Here is a 20,499-nt window from a genome sequence, read left to right as displayed (position 1 = left end):
GCTGAAGTCTGCTGCTTAACCTACTGAGCCACCCAGGTGCCCCACCCACCGCCATTCACGGATCTTGAGAATGCTTTAGGGTGAAAAGATATGAAAGGGATGGGACTCTCAAAGCTTAAGTAAGACACATGGCATCGCAGTGTCAACCCATGTAAATGACAGTGGCTTGGAGAAATGGCCAGAAAGTAGTATTTCAGGTTGTAACTCTCCTTTGATTTTCTTTTTTGCAGGTTCTTTCATGTTGGTGAACACATCTGGGAGACCTGAGGGGCAGAGGGCCCACCTTCTCTTACCTCAGCTCAAAGAAAATGACACCCACTGTATTGATTTTCACTATTTTGTATCCAGCAAGAGTAATGCTGCTCCTGGGTTACTCAATGTCTACGTGAAGGTCAACAACGGAGCTTTGGGGAATCCTATCTGGAATATATCTGGAGACCCTACCCGCACATGGAACAGGGCAGAACTGGCCATTAGTACTTTCTGGCCGAATTTTTATCAGGTATGCTCTTTGTTTGCATTTCCTGTTTTGATGCATCTTCTGAAATAGTTTTTTTTTTTTTTTATATTCGTATAAACAAAGAATGTATAAGAAGTGTAGGTATTTTTTATACCAATGTTAGGAAAGCTTGCGCTATTTGATAAGGGAGTGTATTCAGTCTTTGTACATTACCTTGAGAAATGAGTAAAAAAACACCTTTCAACTTTGTTTATGCAGATATTTTAAGAAATTAAAAGCAAAATCAAGGCAAAAAAGTTGTTTTTAGTAGCCTGCAGCAGGGCAGGAAGCACTATCTGCAAGCACTATATTAAGTTAGCCATATCTGACCCATGGAGACGTAGCACTTGATTCTAGAAGAGGAAGCCCTATTGCTCATGAGTTACTGGCAGGAGCAAATGAGTCATTGAGAAGTGAGACCCATGGGCCAGCTAGCAAGGGGCAGCTTCCTGTTCCCATCCCTGTAAGCAACGGGAAGAAGATAACTTGTGTAGGCTCAGTCCTGTCATGGAGCAGCTGCTGTCCTGTTATTTGGGATGTTCTGTTAAGACCCACATTGCCCACTTGGAATTCTCAGTTAAAGTAAGTACATGGTGGAGGCAGAGACAGTTAAAAAGTGGTACCAAAGTGGACCTGATGTCATGTCCCTGCTGTCAGAGAGTGACTTGTGTCACAAGAGCATCCTGACTCAGGATTAAAGGTGGGAAATTAGTGACAAGGACATTGGTGCTCCTTTCCCCCCCCCCCTCTTTTGACCATAGCACCTTCAAAAAATAACTTGGGGTGCCTGGGCAGCTCAATCAGTTGAGCATCCGAATTGGGCTCAGGTCATGATCTTGCAGTTCGTGGGTTTGAGCTCCGCAAGCCTAGAGCCTGCTTCAGATTCTGTGTCTCCCTCTCTCTCTGCCCCTCCCCTGCTTGCACTCTGTCTCTCAAAAGTGAATAAACATTAAAAAAATTTTTTTAAATAACTTGATATTGAGAACACTCAATTAATTTCACGCTAAGAAGATTCATTAAGAGGAATGAGATATTTTGCTTTTCTCTTTCTTAATTCCTTTGGCTTGTTCAAGAGCCAGCTGGAACATGTATCCAAGGTCCTCTCTCATATTTAATTGAGGTGCTTGGCTAGACTCAGGGAAGGGAAAACTGAGTCCTTTCCAGGTCTGCTTGTCTTACGAATGGCTTTCAATGTTGTGCCTAATGTGTCTCTGTACCCTTTACCTACAATAATTTCTAGAATTTAATGAATGATAAATACATGTGTTTTGAGTAGTATGCATGTAAATTGTTAAATAGTACACAGGTAAATTGTTAAAAATCTTTTAAAAGGACACTTAAGCAATACATTATAAAAGTTAAAAATTTAGATAGATCTGGGGCACCTGGGTAGCTCAATCAGTTAAGCATCTGACTTTGGCTCAGGTCATGATCTCATGGTTTGTGAGTTCGAGCCCCGTGTCGGGCTCTGTGCTGACAGTTGAGAGCCTGGAATCTGCTTCAGATTCTGTGTCTCCCTCTCTCTCTTCCCCTCCCCCACTCACACTCTGTCTCTCTCTCTTTCTTGCTCTCAAAAATAAACATTGAAAAAAAATTAAAACAAAATTTAGAAAGATCTAAATTTGGCAATCTACTGTTAGGAATTCATCCGAAGGAAATAACAGAGAATGGTTGCAAATTATTAATTACAAGAATACTCATGGCTGTTTATTTATAATAATGAAAAATCAGAAACAGTATTATTTCCAACATTAGATGGTTAGTTAACTTATGTTGGCTCAATACTAAAATGCATTTTGCAACAATTAAGAATAATGTTATGGAAAACCATATAGTGACCTATTTAAGTCTATGTTGTTAAGTGGAAAAAGTGGTATAAAACAGTAAATTTCACAGTTTAAATTTTATATATTATATATTTTTTAATTTTAAAAATATATAATAAAATATATATATAAGTATGTTTATATGTTATATACTTATTTATATATTCTATATAATACTTACATATATGTTTATATAAATACATATATATAATTATATGTATATAAAATAAAGACTAAAGCATATGCTGAAATAAATATATTAAAAAGTGGTATCTCCTTAGCTAGTAGGGTAACAGGTGATTTGGACTTTTTTTCTTTCTACCATCTGTCATATTCTAAATTTTCTTCAATGTATATTTTACTGCTTTTATTTATAAAACCCCAAAGAATAAAACATAGTTTTTCTTCCATAGGGAAAATATCCTATTTGACAAATAAAATTTTGTTTATAAATATATTAGCAGTCAGTCATATAATTAACAAAATATGGCCTCTGGGACAAAGTTTCTTCTTGCATAGTATTAAAATTGAAACAGAGTGGGGGGCTCAGTCCGTTAAGCATCCAAGTTTGGCTCAGGTCATAATCTCATAGTTCATGAGTTCAAGCCCCATGTTGGGCTCTGCACTGACCGCTTAGGGTCTAGAGCTTGCTTCAGATTCTGTCTCCCTCTTTCTCTGCCCCTCCCCTACTTGTGCTCTCTCTTTCTCTCTCAAAGATGAATACATAAACATTTAAAAAATTATTAAAACATAAATACATAAAATGGAAGCAGGGGAAGTGGGTTTGGCTAAGCTAGGCTTCAAAAGACTTTTTGTATAATGGACTAGGCTAAGAGGCTACATGTTGTTAGAAATTTCTTTTGTAGGAGACCTTCCCAAAGTAGAGAAGGTATAGGTCTGTGATGTTCCCACTGCCTCCCTGGAACCTGCACTAGTTTCTGACTTAGTCTCCAGGCATCTGCTGGACTGGGGCCAGAGGACAATCTTCCAGGCAAGACCAGAAGGTATTCTGCTCATCTGTGGTCTGGTCTTCTTCTCTTTCATGTTCAGCACTGCCACCCAGAATGTCTAGGAGTGAACTCTCTTGGGCCCCTGACAGCCTCCAGAATCCAATGCATTGCTATAGTTTTGACATGGGCTGCAATGCATATATTAAAGTTTTATTTTGTCTTTATCTAAGCTTGGGCAGCTATGACAAATATAGACTGGGTGCCACCAATGATAGACATTCTTTTCTCAGAGTTGCGGGGCCTGGAAGTCCTGTAGGATTCTCATGGATTCAGTTCCTGGTGAGGGCCCTTTTTCTGCCTTATAGATGGTGCCTTCTTGTCTTCTCATGGTGTGCTCAGTGGCCTTTCCTCTGTGTGTGCATCTGGAGAGAAAGAGCTCTTGTCTCCCTTATTCTTATTAGGACACTAATTATTGGGGCTCCACCTTCATGACCTCATCTAAACCTAATTACCTCTCTAAAGCTCCATGTCCAAATGCCATCATGTTGGGATCAGGGCTTCAACATATGAAATGGTGGGGCAGGGGGTAGACACAACATTCAGTCCATAACAGCCTTGGTGCACCTAGCTCAGACAGTTGGAATTAAAGGAATTGTTGAGTGTAATGGTCTTAGAAGATCAGCCTTTAAAAAAGGATTATGGAACTATAGTGAAAGTGAGGTGGTCCTATATATCAGGCCATTGTGATTTTCAATGGATTCTTCCTTTCTTGAGTTCTTTTAAGTAAAATACGTCATCTCCCCAATTGTGAACCTCTGACCCCACCCCCCAAGTCTATCTACTTTCCACTGTCACCTCTCTTACATTACTGAGCAGCATCTAACATACCAAATCCAATCAGAACCTAATTCTCACTCTAGCTCTTTGGTTCACTGGTTGCTTCATCAGGAATAGCTTTCTGCTTTGGATTTAAAAGTGGACTGGTAGTGGCGCCCAGGTGGCTCCATCAGTTGAGCGTCTGACTCTCGATTTTGACTTAGGTCATGATCCCAGAGCCATGGGATCAAGCCCTGCATCAGGCTCTGCACTGAGCATGGAGCCTGCTTAAGATTTTCTCTTCCTCTCCATCTGCCCCTCTCCCCTGCTTGCTCTCTAAAATTAAAAAAAATAAAATACATTTAAAAGTGGATTTGTACAGATTTTTTTTTAATGTTTATTTTTGAGAGACAGAGACAGAGAGAGAGAGCACTAGTGGGGGAGGGGCAGAGAGAGAGGGAGACACAGAATCCAAAGCAGGCTCCAGTCTCTGAGCTGTCAACACAGAGCCTGATGCGGGGCTCCAACTCATGAACCAGGAGATCATGACCTGAGCTGAAGTCAGATGCCCAACCGACTGAGCCACCCAGGTGCCCCTGTAAAGGTTCTTTAATACAGCATTGCTAACTTTTTAAGAATCAGGTGATCAACATCTGTAAAGGGTTTAGAGCCACTGAAAGTACACTTGTTGATTTAATTTCTAAGCACTCCAACCAAGGATTAGTTTTTAAAGTTTTAAAGGCATAGTGAAAGCAGTACTTCCTTCATATTTCTCCTTTATCTGCTGGGCAGTAAACACACTGGGATCATTACTCTGATAGCAACACAAGCTATCAGGTAAGTGGTACTCTGTAGGTGATCCAAGAGAGATACCAGCAGGAAACTTCCCAAACACAGAGCATTAGGCCTTACAATTACCCTGTGAGACCTGAATGATGTTTCCCAGTTGAGATGAGAAAGACAAACTGTATAACAAAGGTGAATAAGAAGGAAAACACCTACCAAATCCTTTTTCCACCCCTGGTGGCCCAAGGTGTCAGCTTAACTGGAGACGATCAGAAAAAAACCAGAGAAAGAAGCTGTCCGTGCTGGCAGCATTGCCCAGAGGAGGAGCTTCCTGGCACATTATGGCCCCCAGTCCACTGGACAGCACACATTCATTGAGGAGATGGCTGTCATACCCTGTTGCTCTTAAAAATGGGAATCATGCATCAGCCCATCTGCTTTTGGACTAATTCCCAGATATATTTATCTATAAGAAGTTCTGTGCTGGTCTGAGGATGTGAGTATGCTCTGTGGGACTATAGTTGACCCTTGAATGACATGGAGGTTAGGGACGCCAACCTCCCATGCACTGGAAAATTCATGTATAACTTTTGAGTCCTTCAAAACTTCTCTAATAACCAATTCTTGATCAGAAGCCTTACCAATAATGTAAACAGTTGATTGGCACGTATTTTGCATGTTATATGTATTATAAGCTCTATTCTTACAATACAATAAGCTAGAGAAAATGTTATTAAGAAAATAATAAAGATTTCAGGTCTCACATTTAGGTCTTTAATCCATTTTGAGGGGATTTTTGGTATATGGTATTAGAAAGTGGACCAGTTTTACTTATTTATTTTTGCATGTAGCTTTCCATCTTTCCTGGCACCATTCGTTAAAAAGACTTTCACCATTATATATTCTTCCCTACTTTGTTGTAGATTAATTGACCATATAGGCATGGTTTATTTCTGGACTTTCTATCCCATTCCATTGATCTCTGTCTCTGTTTTTGTGCCAGTACCATACTGTTTTCGTTACTATAGCTTTGTAATACAGCTTGAAATCTGGGATTGTGGTACCTCCAGCTTTGATCTTTCTCAAGATTGCTTTGTGGGGTCTTTTGTGGTCCCATACGAATTTTAGTATTATTTGTATTAGTTTTGTGAAAAATGCTGCTGGTACTTTGATAAGGACTGCATTGCTCTGTAGACTGCTTTGGGTAATAAGGACATTTTAACAATATTAATTCCAACAATCCATGAGCATGGGATATCTTTCCATTTGTTTGGGGCATCTTCAATTTTTTTCATCAGTGTCTTATAGTTTTCAGAGTGCAGGATTTCACTTTAGAAAGGAAGTATGTTTGTAGTGCTGTTTCATAGTTCTTGAAAAAAATGCAGGTGTAAGCAGACTCACACGGGTCATACCTGTGTTGTTCAGGGGTCAACTGTATTACCTTTTTATTTTTTTTTTTAATTTTTTTTCAACGTTTTTTATTTATTTTTGGGACAGAGAGAGACAGAGCATGAACAGGGGAGGGTCAGAGAGAGAGGGAGACACTGAATCGGAAACAGGCTCCAGGCTCCGAGCCATCAACCCAGAGCCTGACGCGGGGCTCGAACTCACGGACCGCGAGATCGTGACCTGGCTGAAGTCGGACGCTTAACCGACTGCGCCACCCAGGCGCCCCTGTATTACCTTTTTAATCGCAAAATATGAGAAATATTTTTCTGATGTCATGTACATGCATGTGTCTGACAGTTTGCTTATGTACATGGTTTGTAAGAGTCAGTATCCAAATGATTCATTCTTAGGGTACAGATAGGCCATTTCTGGGCCCAAAAGCTGAGGACAAGATAGTACCCTATCTTTTCTGAAGAAAGGGGTACCCCTGAGAGACCCTCTCTCAGTGCACAGGGACTCAGCTTTCCCCAGACATCACTTCTATGTTAGAGAATTTAGGCTGCAGGAATACGTTACAGAGATCTAAAACGTTAGTATAAAGTGAACATATACTTGAAATGTTAGCATATTAAAATATTTTATATTCCTACAGCACTTTATTTCTAAAAGTTGCTTTTTTCCCACTGTATTAAGTAGTTTTGATATAATGAGTTAAGGTCGATGAATTAACTTTTAAAGGAATTTCATAGTGCTTAGGAATGGGCAGCATCATAGAGTGTAGTAAAAGAACATATGCTTTGGGTCAAACAGAACTGCATTTGAATATCAGCCCTGTTTACTTGTAAGTTTGGGCAAGTGACTTAAACTTTTAGAACCTCACTAATGATGAGACTCAATATAAAGACCGTGCAGGGAGTGAAGATGAATGGAAGAGCACATTGAGGATGTGCTAGCCTTTCCATAAATGGTGGTAGTTTGTTGAGATTAAGAATTGTGGTAGACAGAAAAATGGAAACAGCTAATATTTGAGTGCTTTCTCCCTGCTAAGTCACTCCTTACATGTGTTAAGTGGAATGGCAGAAGGTACTCAAAGAAGAAGTGTTACAGGAACAAATCCTTCCATGAAACTAGGTGAAATAAAATGAACCAGGTTTCTTTCCCCCAGAACATTCCAGAACTTGCTGTCATACAAAAATGCAAGGTGAGGCTTCCTGAGTGTTCCTGGTATCAGCTTGCTCTGGAATCTGTCCCATGCTCCAGATGACCATCTTGGGGACTGCTCCACTGGGCTCCTTCCCTCTGTCCTGTCCTTTACTCTCCTTGTTGTCAAGAATGCCCATTTCTCACTGGGCTTTGGCCACTCCATACTAGTCATTTCTCAACCTGGTCAGAGTCTGAGTTTTGGGGAGGTTTTCGCTAAAACTAGACACAGCTGCCCTTTTTCCTTTTGCTAAACAGTAAATTTCTGTGGGCATCCCTTGCTTTCCTAGTCTTTCCCCTAACATTATCTTTACTAGGCGTTTATAGAGTTTCAAAATGTTTCCTAGCAAAGTATTCTCACCATAGCGCTCATTCCATGGGCCTTTTCCTATTTATAGGAGAGTAGTATTCTACAGGTACAGATCACAATGGTAAGCTGCATGGAATGCAGCTAATTGTAGGTTAATTGCTGTTCATGAAAACATGAATTGTCAAGTATTTGGTGATTAACACATATTTAATTTCTTAATTACTGTTTGTCCTCGTTGCTGCTACTTGCAACGTGCTCCTGTGTTGGGTGGCAGCAGGTAAGGACTGCCGGCTACCTGCTTTCATGAGGGCACCTGGGCTGGAGGACCACTTCCTGTGATTTAGACATTGACTTCCTGCCATGTTAAGAATAGTATTTTCCTCTCACAAGCACCCTCTTGCTTTATTGTGCTAATGAAAAAAACAGAGAGAGAGAGAGAGAGAGAAGGAGGTGGGTAAGGATTTCCCTTTGATTCTGTATCTTTCTCTTCTGTCTTCTCTTTCCCACCCTTCAAATTTCTGGAGGCTATGTATTGATTTCTCGGGGTTCCTAACCCCTGCCTGCACCCAGAGATGCCTGGGGAATCACCTACTCACCACCTTCTCCCTACTTTTAGAATACAGTGATAATGAATCCAGTCAGAGGGAACGAAAGCAGTGATCTTTAAGACAAATGGTTGCTTTGAAGAGAAAAAAAAAAGCATAGATGGCTTTGAAGTCCCCTTCCCCATGCCTCTCAATAAAGGGGTTGGGGTGTGGGCAGGTGGGTGGTGACAAGAGGTAATGTGGGGACCAAGTCAGAATGATGACAGTCCTACTGTTTGTCTAGAGCCTCCCAGTTAAAACAAATTCTGAGATATACTGAAGGATCATGGGAGAATATGATGCATGGATTCCATCTAAGACCAGCTCCAAATTCTCTGTGCAGTGAGGACACAAAGTATCTTGCACTTTGGGAGAGGCTAATCCAAGATTGGCCCTTTACCAGTCAGACATCTTTCCTGGTAAATGAGAAGCTGAGGGAGTAGGAATGACTGGATCATTTCATCTTTTTCACAGTGAACTCCAACCTCTGTTTCCTACCCAGCTGCCTTGGATTATTTGCTGTGTTTGCCTTCAGCCCACGTATTTTGCTAGAAAGTCGCAGAAAGCGACTCTGAGTAGCATCGGCTCTATCTCCATTTATTGCACATGTTACTCATCGATCTGTCACAGACACTAACTCAGGAAATGAATGGGTGAGCGCTGGAGCACTGCTGTGGCCAGCTGCTCTATCCCAGGAAACCCCGAAGGGGCTGGACAAATTGAGAGCATAGTCCCTGGCTGGGTTTGCCAGCGCTGTTGCCCGACATACTTGGATAAACTCCTTACGAGAGAAGCCAGTAACTCAAGAGACAAAGAGTTGGAAAAGAGAAAGGGAGAAATTTAGTGCAGGGGCTGGCGTCCTGGGGAAGTGGCAGGCTCAAACCTTAACAACGCACCTATCTGCTTACAAGACGGACACCTAGAGTTTTACAGGGAGGAAATCTGGAGCTACATGCAAGAGAGCAGGGAAAGAGCATGTGATCACGGGTGGGGGTCGGTATGTGTTCAGTGTGTGATCGTGGCCAAGGAAGGGGACAGGTGGGATGTGGTTTTCTAGCATTCTGCTACTATCAAGGTTTTTCTGGTCTGGCAGTTGGAATATTCCAGTCATTGCAAAATGTTTTCGTCAGTGCCTCAAAAAAGTTTGAGAAGAAATAAGAAGAGTAGGGTAGACCAAAAGAAGTCGATTCTGGGGAAGATGGTGGAGTAGGAGGATTCTAAGCTCACCGTGTCGTATGGGTACAGCTAAATAAAACCTAAATTAGTGTAAATAACCCAGAAAATGACTTGACAACTGGCAGAACAGGCTCTCCATAGCTAACTGTGGAGAACACATCAAAAACAGAGTTCTCCAAATTGGCTCCGGTCTCCCATACGCACCCTTGCACAAACCTTGCTAGCACCGTGTGCCCCACCCTTGCGTTCTCCTGTGGACTCTTGCATTTTCCCTCTAACCTGCCCTTGGCAGGAGTCCATCCTAAGCAATGCCATAAGCATGGCATTGTGCAAGTAGCCCTGGCAGGGGCTCATGCCACTCCAAAGTGATTCCTGACCTGGGGAGAGGGGAAGATAACCAGACACACACCAATTCAACCGTGGCCCCAGCAGTGGGCCAAGGGCAGACGTGGTTTGACTGCAGGTCCTGCCCACCAATGAAATCCTTTTAGGGGACAGTGCAGGGCATTTGGTACAACTGTAGCTCTGGCAAACGTCTGGTCTGACCCGACTCAAGTCCGAGGAGGCCCCAGACTGGCCCCTTAACAAAGCAGACACCAAACCCTGCCCACAGCAGGCAAAGAAAGCCATTGCAGATGACTGGACTGAAAACAAACGCAGCTCAGTCGCAACAGTAGGGCACACGCAACACAAATAGGAGACGTTCCTAATGTGCCAGGTTCTGGTGAACAGGGGATATTGCACTGAAGAGCACTACAGGGCTTCTTTTTTATAAAGCCACTATTTTCAAGAACAGGAGACATAGCCGACTTTCTGAAAACAGACACAGAGTTGGACAAAATGAGGAGTCAGAGAAACATCTCCCAAATGAAAGAACAGGACAAAATTGCAAGACAGCTAAACGAAATGGAGATAAGTGGTATGCCTGATAGAGAAAATTTCAAGTAATGATCTTAAAGATACTCACTGGGTATACTCTCTCTTTGAGAAAGGAGTGGTGAAATTCAGTAAGACCCTCAACAAGGGGATAGAAAATATAAAAAAGAACCAATCAGAGATGAAGAAATCAATAACTGAAATTAAAAATATGCTAGAAGGAATAAATGGTAGACTAGAGGAAGCAGAAGAACACATCAGTGAGCTGGAATGGAAGGCAATCAAACTGAACAGGAGAAAGAAAATAGATAAAAAATGAGACTAGGATTCTGTGCTCTTGGATTGGAAGAATTAATATTGTTATAATGTCCATATTGCCCTCAGTAATCTACAGATTTAATGCAGTCCCTATCAAAATGGCAACAGCATTTTTCAGAACTAGAACAATCATAAAATTTGTGTGGAACTACAAAAGACCCCAAACAGCAAAAGCAATCTTGAAAAAGAAAACCAAAGCTGGAGTTATCATAATCCCAGATTTCAAGTTATGCTACAAAGCTGTAGTAATCAAAACAGTATGGTACTGGCACAAAAATAGACACATAGATCAATAGAAAAGAATAGAAATCCCAGAAAAAAAAAAACCCATGATTATATGGTCAATTAATCTTTGACAAAGGAGGCAAGAATATGCAATAGGAAAAAAGTCTCTTCAACAAATGGTGTTGGGAAAACTGGACAGCTACATGCAAAAAAATGAAACTGGACCACTTTCTTACACCAGTCACAAAAATAAATTCAAAATGGATTAAGGACCTAAATGTGAGACCTAAAACCATAAAAGTCATAGAAGAGAGCACAGACAATGATTTCTCTTACATTGGCCATAAAAACATTTTTTTAGATCTGTCTCCCAAGGCAAAGGAAACAAAAGCAAAAATAAATAAAATCTTGCACAGCAAAGGAAAGAAACAACAACGACAACAAAAATAAACCCAAAGACAATCTACTGAATTGGGAGAAGATAATTGCAAATGATATATCCAATAAGAGGTTAATATCAGAAATATATTAAAAACTTACACAACTCTCTCGCGCGCGCGCTTGCGCACACACACACACACACACACCAAATAATCTAATTAAAAAATAAACAAGGGGCACCTGGGTGGCTCAGTCAGTTAAGCATCTGACTCTTGGTTTCAGCTCAGGTCACGATCTCACTCATGGGTTTGAGCCCCACATTAGGCTCTGTACTAAGTGTGGAGTCTGTTTGGGATTCTCTCTCTGTCCTTCCCCTACCCTGCTCCCTCTCTCTCTCTCTCTCTCTCTCAAAGTAAATACACTTTTTAAAAAAATGAGCAGGAGACATGAAGAGATGTTTCTCCAAAGAAGATATTCAGATAGCCAACAGACATATGAAAAGATGCTCAACATCACCACCATCCATCAGGGAAATGCAAATCAGACCCACCTGTCAGAATGGCTAAGATCAAAAACACAAGAAACAATGAGTGTTGGTGATGATGTGGAGAAAAAGGAACCCTCGTGCACTGTTGGTGGAAATATAGAATGATATAGTCACTTTAGAGAACAGTATGTAGTTTCCTTAAAAAATTAAAAATAGAATGACCACACAATCCAGTAATTCCACTGCTAGGTATTTACACAAAGGAAACAAACAAAAAACTAATTCATAAAGATATATGCATCTCTATGTTTATTGCAGCATTATTTACAATAGCCAAGATACAGTAGCAACCCAAGTGTCCATCCATTGATGAATGGATAAAGAAGATATGGCATGCATATATATAAATATATACATATATATATCCAATAAGAGGTCAATATCCAAAACCTATTTAAAAAAAACGTATACAATTCAACACACACACAAAACAAATAATCTAATTAAAAAATAAACAGAAGAGGCACTTGGGTGACTCAGTCAGTTAAGCATCTGACTCTTGGTTTCAGCTCAGGTCATGATCTCACTTGTGGGTTTGAGCCCTGCATTAGGCTCTGCACTAAATGTGGGAAATATATATATATATATATATATATATATATATATATATATATATATAGACATGTATATGTATATATGTGTGTGTGTGTGTATATATATACACACATACACGTACTAGGGTGTGTGTGTGTGTGTGTGTGTATACACACACATACTGGGGTGTGTGTGTATATATGTGTATGTATGTATATATATATACACACACACACACACACATACACATACATACTGGAATATTACTTATCCTTCAAAAAGAATGAAATCTTGCCATTTGCAACAACATGGATGAATCAAGAGGGTATAACGCTAAGCAAAGTAAAGTAAGTCAGAGAAAGACAAACACCATATGATTTCATTAATATGTCGAATTGGTATTCATTTAATTAAAAAAGCAGACTCTTAACTATAGAGAACAAACTGGTGGTTGCCAAAGGAGAAGTCAGTGTAGGGGTGGGTGCAATAGGTGAGGGGAATGAAGAGGTACACTTATCATGAGTAATATATCAGATTTTTGAATCACTCACTATAATGTACACCTGAAACTAATATAACAATGTATGTTAGTTATACTGGAATCAAAAAATAATATAAATTAAAAAAATAAGAACAGTGGGATTCAGTTAGAGCATGAGTCAGGAGGTCTGTTTCTGGGTTTAACTGTTGGGATCTAAAGTTAAGCAAGAGGGCTTGCTAACAGATCTCCACTGTCAATATTTCCTTCCATTTTTATGGGAGTATGACCGCCATTCTCCAACTGGCTACTTCCTGCTGGATAGGGGAGATGAAGTGTTTTTGTTTTTGTTTTTGTTTTTGTTTCAGTGGAAGAAATGTGCCTGTTTCTGTGTTGTTTCTGACTCATTCAAGAGTGTGAATTGAAAGAATGTAGCATAGGTACACATCACAAGAAGTCTGAATCCCAAATAGAACCCTGCTACTTGAGAGCACAGTGGTCAAGCCCATTTTGGTTATTTCTTTAAGGACAGACTCTATACCTGTCGGTATCCATGAAAATCAACGTGAAAAACAATCTCTGATTCTTTCCCCTATTCCATCCAAGGAAAGGATGTGCTGGCCCATGGTTATTGTAACCATGTACCTTGCTGTCTAATTTTCTTGATGCTTGTTTCCACCTCTGATGAAGCATTAATATAGGCACAGCAAGATGGATGAACAATGACATAAATTCCCCCTTGCTCAGCTAGGATATACAGTTACCCAGGATGACTTTAGTACGGGAATCTGATGACTTATGATCATTAGCTATGGTGGTTAGAATCTGGGACAAGTTGTAAAGGCACATGATGATGCACAGCAACCTTCCCCCCACCTGCCACCATGGCAACAATGTATAGCCAAGGAAGTATTCATCTCCATCAGGGATGTTGCCTGGGAGGTCATGATCTAGTCTGGTAAATACCTGTGGGGGACTGGCCCAATGCTTAAGTTTCTTGAGCAGGATGAAAGGAGAAGGCAGTCACCAAGGTGGCCAGAAGATAATGTATAGCGGTAGAAGAATTCGTAACACAGTCCATGGCCCAGGGGACTCCATTTAATTTTCAAATAAAAACAAATCCAGCCAGAGCACGATGACAAAAGGTGGGAGAATAGGCTCACCCAAAGGGCAGCTTGTCCCATCCAGCCTCTGCCCAGCCGGCCTTGGCTGTGAATGTCATCCATAGCTGGAAAAGAAACACAGCGTTGTTTACACATAGGGAGTTGGTCCTTCATGTGGTATCTAATTGGGAAGTATACTCCCGGTTTTGTCCTTTGAAAATTACTTCTTTTAGTACTTTAATTAGAGGGACTGTAAGACATGGGGGTACCTTATGATCATCTTGGGAAATAACTATTCTAACCCTATACATTATTGTCCAGGCCTTAACGATTGGAAACCAGTTGCCTTCATGGACTCCTGAGGTATTGTAAACAGGGGGGACCAACGGGTCTCTATGGTCCAATACTGATTGGGCTTTTAGACACATCCAACAATTGACAGCACATGTAGTTGAGGCCAAAGCCTGGGTTACCCCAACTAGTCCATTATCTTTCCAACCTAGGGAGAAAGAAGACATGGTTCATACAGAGCACAGAAGAAACATGTTGTTACGGGTTCTTTCCTCTAAAGAGGTATTTTAAGTCTTGAATAGGGTGACTTTCCCAGTAGAATGGCTTGGTGGTCTCTTCTATCTTCTCCTTTTCTTTTTTTTTCCTAATTTTTATTTTTGAGAGAGAGAGAGAGAGAGAGAGAGAGAGAGAGAGAGAGAGAGAACGAACTTGAGCGGGGCAGGGGCAGAGAGAGATGGAGACACAGAATCTGAAGCAGGTTCCAGGCTCTGAGCTGTCAGCCCAGAGCCTGATGCAGGGCTTGAACTCATGAACCGTGATGTCATGACCTGAGCCGAAGCTGGACGCTTAACCGACTGAGCCACCCGGGTCCCCTTCTTATCATTGTACGGGCACCATTTAACTCTAGTGTGATGTATCCATAGCTTCACTTTGTCCCATTTCAAGGGGAATGGGGGACTAGTAGGACATCATAAGGTCCAGTCCATTTTTCAGTTAATTCTTGGTCAGGTCCATGTTCATTCCAAGTCTTTAATAAGATCTTATCCTCAGGTTGAGACGGGTGCAGTGGTTCTTGCAGCAAGAAGGCCGTCCTAGTGGAAATAAACTAATGAATCATGGTTAATATTTGGTTCAAGCGTTAAATTTTGTTTAATTTTTCTTTGGCCCCCTTCTGGGTAGAGGGGGCGAAACTCAAGAGGCCAGGAATGGTCTCCCGTATCCAATTTCATAGGCGCTCAATCCAAGCCCACTTTGAGGTGCCCTCATGCAGAGAGGGCAAGCGGCAGTACCCTATCTCATGTTAAATGAGTTTCTTGACACAGCTTTGTGATGGTCCTTTTCAAAGTATGGTTCATTTTCTCCATTTTTTCCCATTGACTATGGGCTGTGAGAAATGGACTTCCTTGTTTCATATGCTTTTCCTCCCTAAAGCTAAACACCTTAAAAGCAATGTGCACCAGCTAAGAAGAGTTCACACCTACCGCTCCCTGGACCTTTTGCAGCTTCTTTCCTATATTAGGGGCACTTCGTCCCATAAAGGTCAAATTAACCATTTTCAGATTTTCAAAAGCCCCAGGATCCTCACTGGGAATATTTTTGATAGGCTTCATAAATCCTCTCCAGAAACTCAGATGGATCAGCATTTAATTTCTGTTGAATTTCCTTGACTTTATTAAGACATTTTTGCTCTGGGACCCTTCACTTTAGTTCTGTAAACATATATCTTAGCAGTGGTTCAGAAGAACCATTCCTTCAGCAACATTTGGGTCCCAGCCAGGTTTGGCCACCAGGATTGCCCCTGCTGGTAAGGGGGTAATACCTGGATTTTCATCAGTCAGATGCTGAGCCTCCTCATGGGCTTTATTAATCAGTCACTGCGGTTGCTCATTGTCTATAGAATACTTAAGAGTCTGTGTATCTGGGGTACCTGGGTGGCTTAGTCGGTTAAGCGTCCAAGTCTTGATGTCAGCTCAGGTCATGATCTCACGGCCGTGAGTTCGAGCCCCGCGTCGGGCTCTGCACTGATAGTGCGGAGCCTGCTTGGGGATTCTGTGTCTCCCTCTCTCTCTGCCCCTCCCCAACTCATGCTCACTTGCTCTCTCTCTCTCAAAATAAATAAATTTTTAAAAAAGGGTCTGCATATCTGCCTAAGGAGGCTTATCAATGACAAAAATAGTGGCAAACGATGTCAGACGTTTTCTGAGGATCCTCTCTACAAGTATGGTTTGAATTTTTCCACTTTAAAAGGTCTGAAGTAGAGAAAGGCCTGTATGTCCAATAATATCTGGCAGACTGTCTCTGGGGATTCATCCCTACAGGATAAGGCTGCAAAGGAAACGTCCTGTTCCATACTGGGGGGTCTCCTGACCACATTTGGTGTCTTAGCAGGTCTTAAAAGGGAGGGCCATTCTTGCCCCTTGAGGCAATAAGTAGGAGGAGGACAAACTAGGGCAGAGGGGGCTCCATCCACATTTGGGGTAGGTAGAATTCCAGGGCAGGGGTCCAAAGATTCTAACAAGGTGTGTTCCTCATTCTCTTTCTCCTCATTTGACCTGCTGTCCTCACACACTTTAACCTGTCTTTCTTTGCATCATGAGCTTTATGTGCTGAATCTCTGTTACCTACCAGCATAAAAGCCTGGACATATAAGAATGTCATTTCATTTCCCAGATCTTTGACAAAATAATTCTAATTGGATAGTATGGTAATTTTCAGACCCACTCAAAGGCCGATCTTTTTTCTGATTCTAGTATGTACGTACGTGAGCCATGCAGTGATGCAGTTAAGAAAATCATCTTCCTACTCATCAGCTTATAGCCATATGTGGACCATGCCGCCAAAGCGCACCACAAGGCACTGTCAGGGGGGATGGAAGTCGCATTTCCCACCCCCAAAAGAGAAGAAAGGAATGAATGGGAAGTGAAAGAAACCGAACCAAACAGAGTACTCTTCCGTATTCCTGCATAGGGGAGCCAAATTCCTTGGTGAGATGAAGTTGGGACTCCTAGACTTATAACCATGTTTTTGCACCACTGGGTACCAAGTGTTAGACAGTTTCGCTCCCAAATAGAAATGGGAAACTGATCAGTACTGCTGCAACTTACCCAGAATACTGAAGCTCGGTGCTTCCCAAACTTATTTCTCTTTTCAAACCGCACATGAAGCAGACTACAGGTCAGCAAGGGTAGGATAGGGACCTTTCCCTGCAAGTGGTCCCGGCAGCTGCTGGAACTTCACCTTTTCTACCCCTCCAAGGCAGTCTAAGCAGCGGCAGGGGCCGAGGCACCTGCCTGGTCAGGAGTCTGTGAAGACAATCACGCGATGAAGCTGCATGCCCTTCCTGGCTGGCTTGCCAAAAACTGTTATCCACCTGTCACAGCCCCCTAATTCAGGAAAGAATGGGTGAGCCCTCGTGGCCGCCCTGGCCAACTCCTCCCACCCCACCGGAGGAATCCCCAGGAAATTGAACGGCTGGAAGCACAGCTCCTAGCTGGGTACGCCCACATTGTTCCGGAACAAACTCAGGTAAACTGGCCGCAAGAGGAGCAGATAGTTCAGGAGAGAAGAGTTTGGAAAACCCTAGGGTGCTGGCAGCTGGGGTGGTAGCAGGCTCAGGCATTAACAATCCACTTCTCCCCAGCAAGGTGGATATGGAGGGTTTTACAGGGGTGGATACATTGCACCTTGCACCTAGAGAGCATGATGATGGTGTGTTTAGCAACACCCCCCTCCACCCTTCCTACCTCTTGTATGTCCTCTTGTTTATATGTAGCTGTGGAATGTCTGTTCTGCCAGTCTTCTGTTTTCTGGGATATTTATACTGATGAGGGTGTTATCTAGTTGTATCTGTGGGACACAGTGACCTTATGGTCCTCCTACTCTGCTGCCTTTATTGGAGGTCCCTGTCCTCTGCATATTTTGCTTAAAGATGAACAGTATGTTACAAGAAATCAGTGGGAGCATACTTGGCTGTCACTTTAGTAGGGACCTAGAGCTGCATTTGGGAAGTGTATCAATTCACGTGTGTTCAAAACTTACCATATCTCTGTTTCATTCTCAGCTTGTACTTATGATTTGATGATCAAGGATAGGTACTTGTTCTGGGTCCCCATCTCAAACTTCTTTGTGGTCTGTTACTTCTTGTTCATCTTGCCCTTTTCCTTATAACTTTCCTATTTTCCCCCCTCAACTTTAGTTTTCTTCCACATCTTGTTTTATAGAATGAGTACTTGAGCTATGATTAGAAAAGATTTGAAAAGAACACTAGCTCTTTTTAAATGTGAAAGGGAAAACAAGAAGTGAGGAAAGCCATGTTTATTGGTTGAAAAGCAGATGAAGTCATATAAGAATGACTTCAATTAGCATGACAAAGCCCCCAATAATTCACTCCAGTGAGACCCCTGCTGTCCTTCGAATACCTTTAACTTTGGGAAAGTGGGCTTTTACTTTACTCTGATAATATGTCCATATAAACAAGTATTTCACTATTTTGTTCCTGACTTTTTAAGGTCACATACGTTGCAGTTTGGCTTTGGCTCTTTGTCGTTATGGAGAGTTTTATTATGTATGTTTTAGTGAATGAGCATGATCCACCTTTGCTTTTTATTTAAATCGAAGACAGAAAGGATCTCCCAGGTTTCGGGTGGGAGGACAGACGTACAGTGTTTCATCCCGTTTGTCCTGGGGAATTGACAAATGGCTTGCACCAACACATTTTCCGTGGTGAGTGTTTGTGTTGGTAAGCAAACCCCTTTTCTTTGCTCACACATAGCAAGGAAAAGTGGCAGCATGGAAATCTAATTTTGCCCTTCACTGAAGCAGGGAGGAAAGGGGAGGCTGCGGTGTTAAACTGCTTTCGTCTCTTGTTTGGAAGGCATCTGAAGGATAGCCTCATGTCAAGCCCCTCGCAGGCCAACCTCCAGGATGGCTTTTCATGAGCCAGTGAAAGAGCCTTAGTTAGTGGTTTAACTGACAGTTTCCTACCTGAGAGCAAGTGGCTTTTCCCAAAGGCTCCAACAACAATGGGGATCCAACACCATGTCTCCTGAGAGGTTATTTGTTGAGGTATTGAACGGATATCGATTCTCTTTATTCTACATTTCTTTACATCCCATTTCTTACATCTACATTTCTTTACCATTTGGGAAGCATCGGTAAAAATGAGCATTTTGTCCTTCCTGTGCCCGAGTACCTTAATAGAAATGAGGACTCAATGTGAATCCAGGCACGCTAATGCAGTTGATTTCCATTCATGGTTGTTATGTTCTGTGAAGTCACAGTGAGTGAGTACTCAATTAGTGAACACTGAACTCTGGGTTGCTTCCATGGGAAATAAGGGATTAGTCCTGAGACCCTCTGGTCACAGCATTTGCATCAACTGATCAACACATAACCTTGTTTTAGGAGGCTTTCTGTTAAAGACTCCTTACTTAATGTACATTGTTGGGTTTTAAAAAAAATTTTTTTTAATGTTTTATTTATTTTTGAGACAGAGAGAGGCAGAGCATGAGCAGGGAAGGGGCAGAGAGAGAGGGAGATGCAGAATCCAAAGCAAGCTCAGAGCTCTGACCTGTTAGCACAGAGCCTGATGTGGGGCTCGAACTCACAAACCGTGAGATCATGACCTGAGCTGAAGTCGGACGCTTAACCAACTGAGCCACCCAGGTGCCCCTCGTTGTTGGTTTTTAACACTGAACAGCCAAAATGATGACTTATGCCCAGATGAAAGTTCCCTAACACATGTATTTTCACGGTAAGTCAGCTTAAGCCTTGTGTGCATAGGAGTGCTAGACGACCCCTCAGCACTGCGCTTGGGCACCGTTATAAATAGCAACATCACCAATAAAAGGCACAAAAATATGAAAAAAGTGGCACTAAGTAGATTGGGACAAGGACACTTGTTTATGGTGTGAGAACCGAATCAAAAAGCAGAGCATTGCCTTGACTGACCTCAGCTGGGATGTGGGGCTTGAGCCATTCAAATTTTTGTCACTGTGTGCATATCCACAAATGACCAAGAAAGCTTTGCAAGTATTGATTTGGGGGTTTCAAATAAATTCGTGAGTAGGCAAATTCACAAGTACAGAATCTGCAAATAAGGGGGATTAATTATATTTTTTGTCCAACCAAATCCAAAAAAGAGGAGGACAGAGATGTAAGATTAAATACTGTGTGCTGGTAAAATTCTTCCAGAATAAGCTAGGATGACTTTATGATCAATCACTTTAGCTTTCAGCTTTTCAAATAATCACAGTTTAGATGGAAAAGACATTTTTCCTAAAATTATATGTATCTCTGTAAATACAAAGATACTTCACCAAAATATAGCTCATGCCAAAGAACATTGTATAGAATGCTGAAGGTCAGGTTTTAATATGAAAGTGTTCTACATTCTCAGTAGTTCAGTTGCTTTGTAGATTTGACTGCTAAAATAGTTAGGTTTTATTTTATTTTTAATTCGATTTAATTTTTTATTCAGTGTTTTGAGGT

The 20,499-nt window shown here is 41.6% G+C and overlaps 1 protein-coding gene across 5 annotated transcripts in view; it reads left to right on the top strand.

Moving 5' to 3' along the window:
• PTPRM (protein tyrosine phosphatase receptor type M) overlaps nt 1-20,499 on the top strand; it is a 796,527-nt gene that overhangs the window by 296,404 nt on the left and 479,624 nt on the right. For all 5 annotated transcript variants that reach the window (XM_060613276.3, XM_060613283.3, XM_060613278.3 and 2 more), the window contains exon 3: nt 231-502. In XM_060613276.3, coding sequence (XP_060469259.1) covers nt 231-502 — 272 coding nt within the window. The remainder of the gene's footprint in view (nt 1-230; nt 503-20,499) is intronic.

Source organism: Panthera onca, chromosome D3 (genome assembly GCF_046562875.1).
Source record: "Panthera onca isolate mPanOnc1 chromosome D3, mPanOnc1 haplotype 2, whole genome shotgun sequence".
In the NCBI taxonomy this organism is placed as follows: domain Eukaryota; kingdom Metazoa; phylum Chordata; class Mammalia; order Carnivora; family Felidae; genus Panthera; species Panthera onca.
This window is presented reverse-complemented; position numbering and strand designations above follow the sequence as displayed.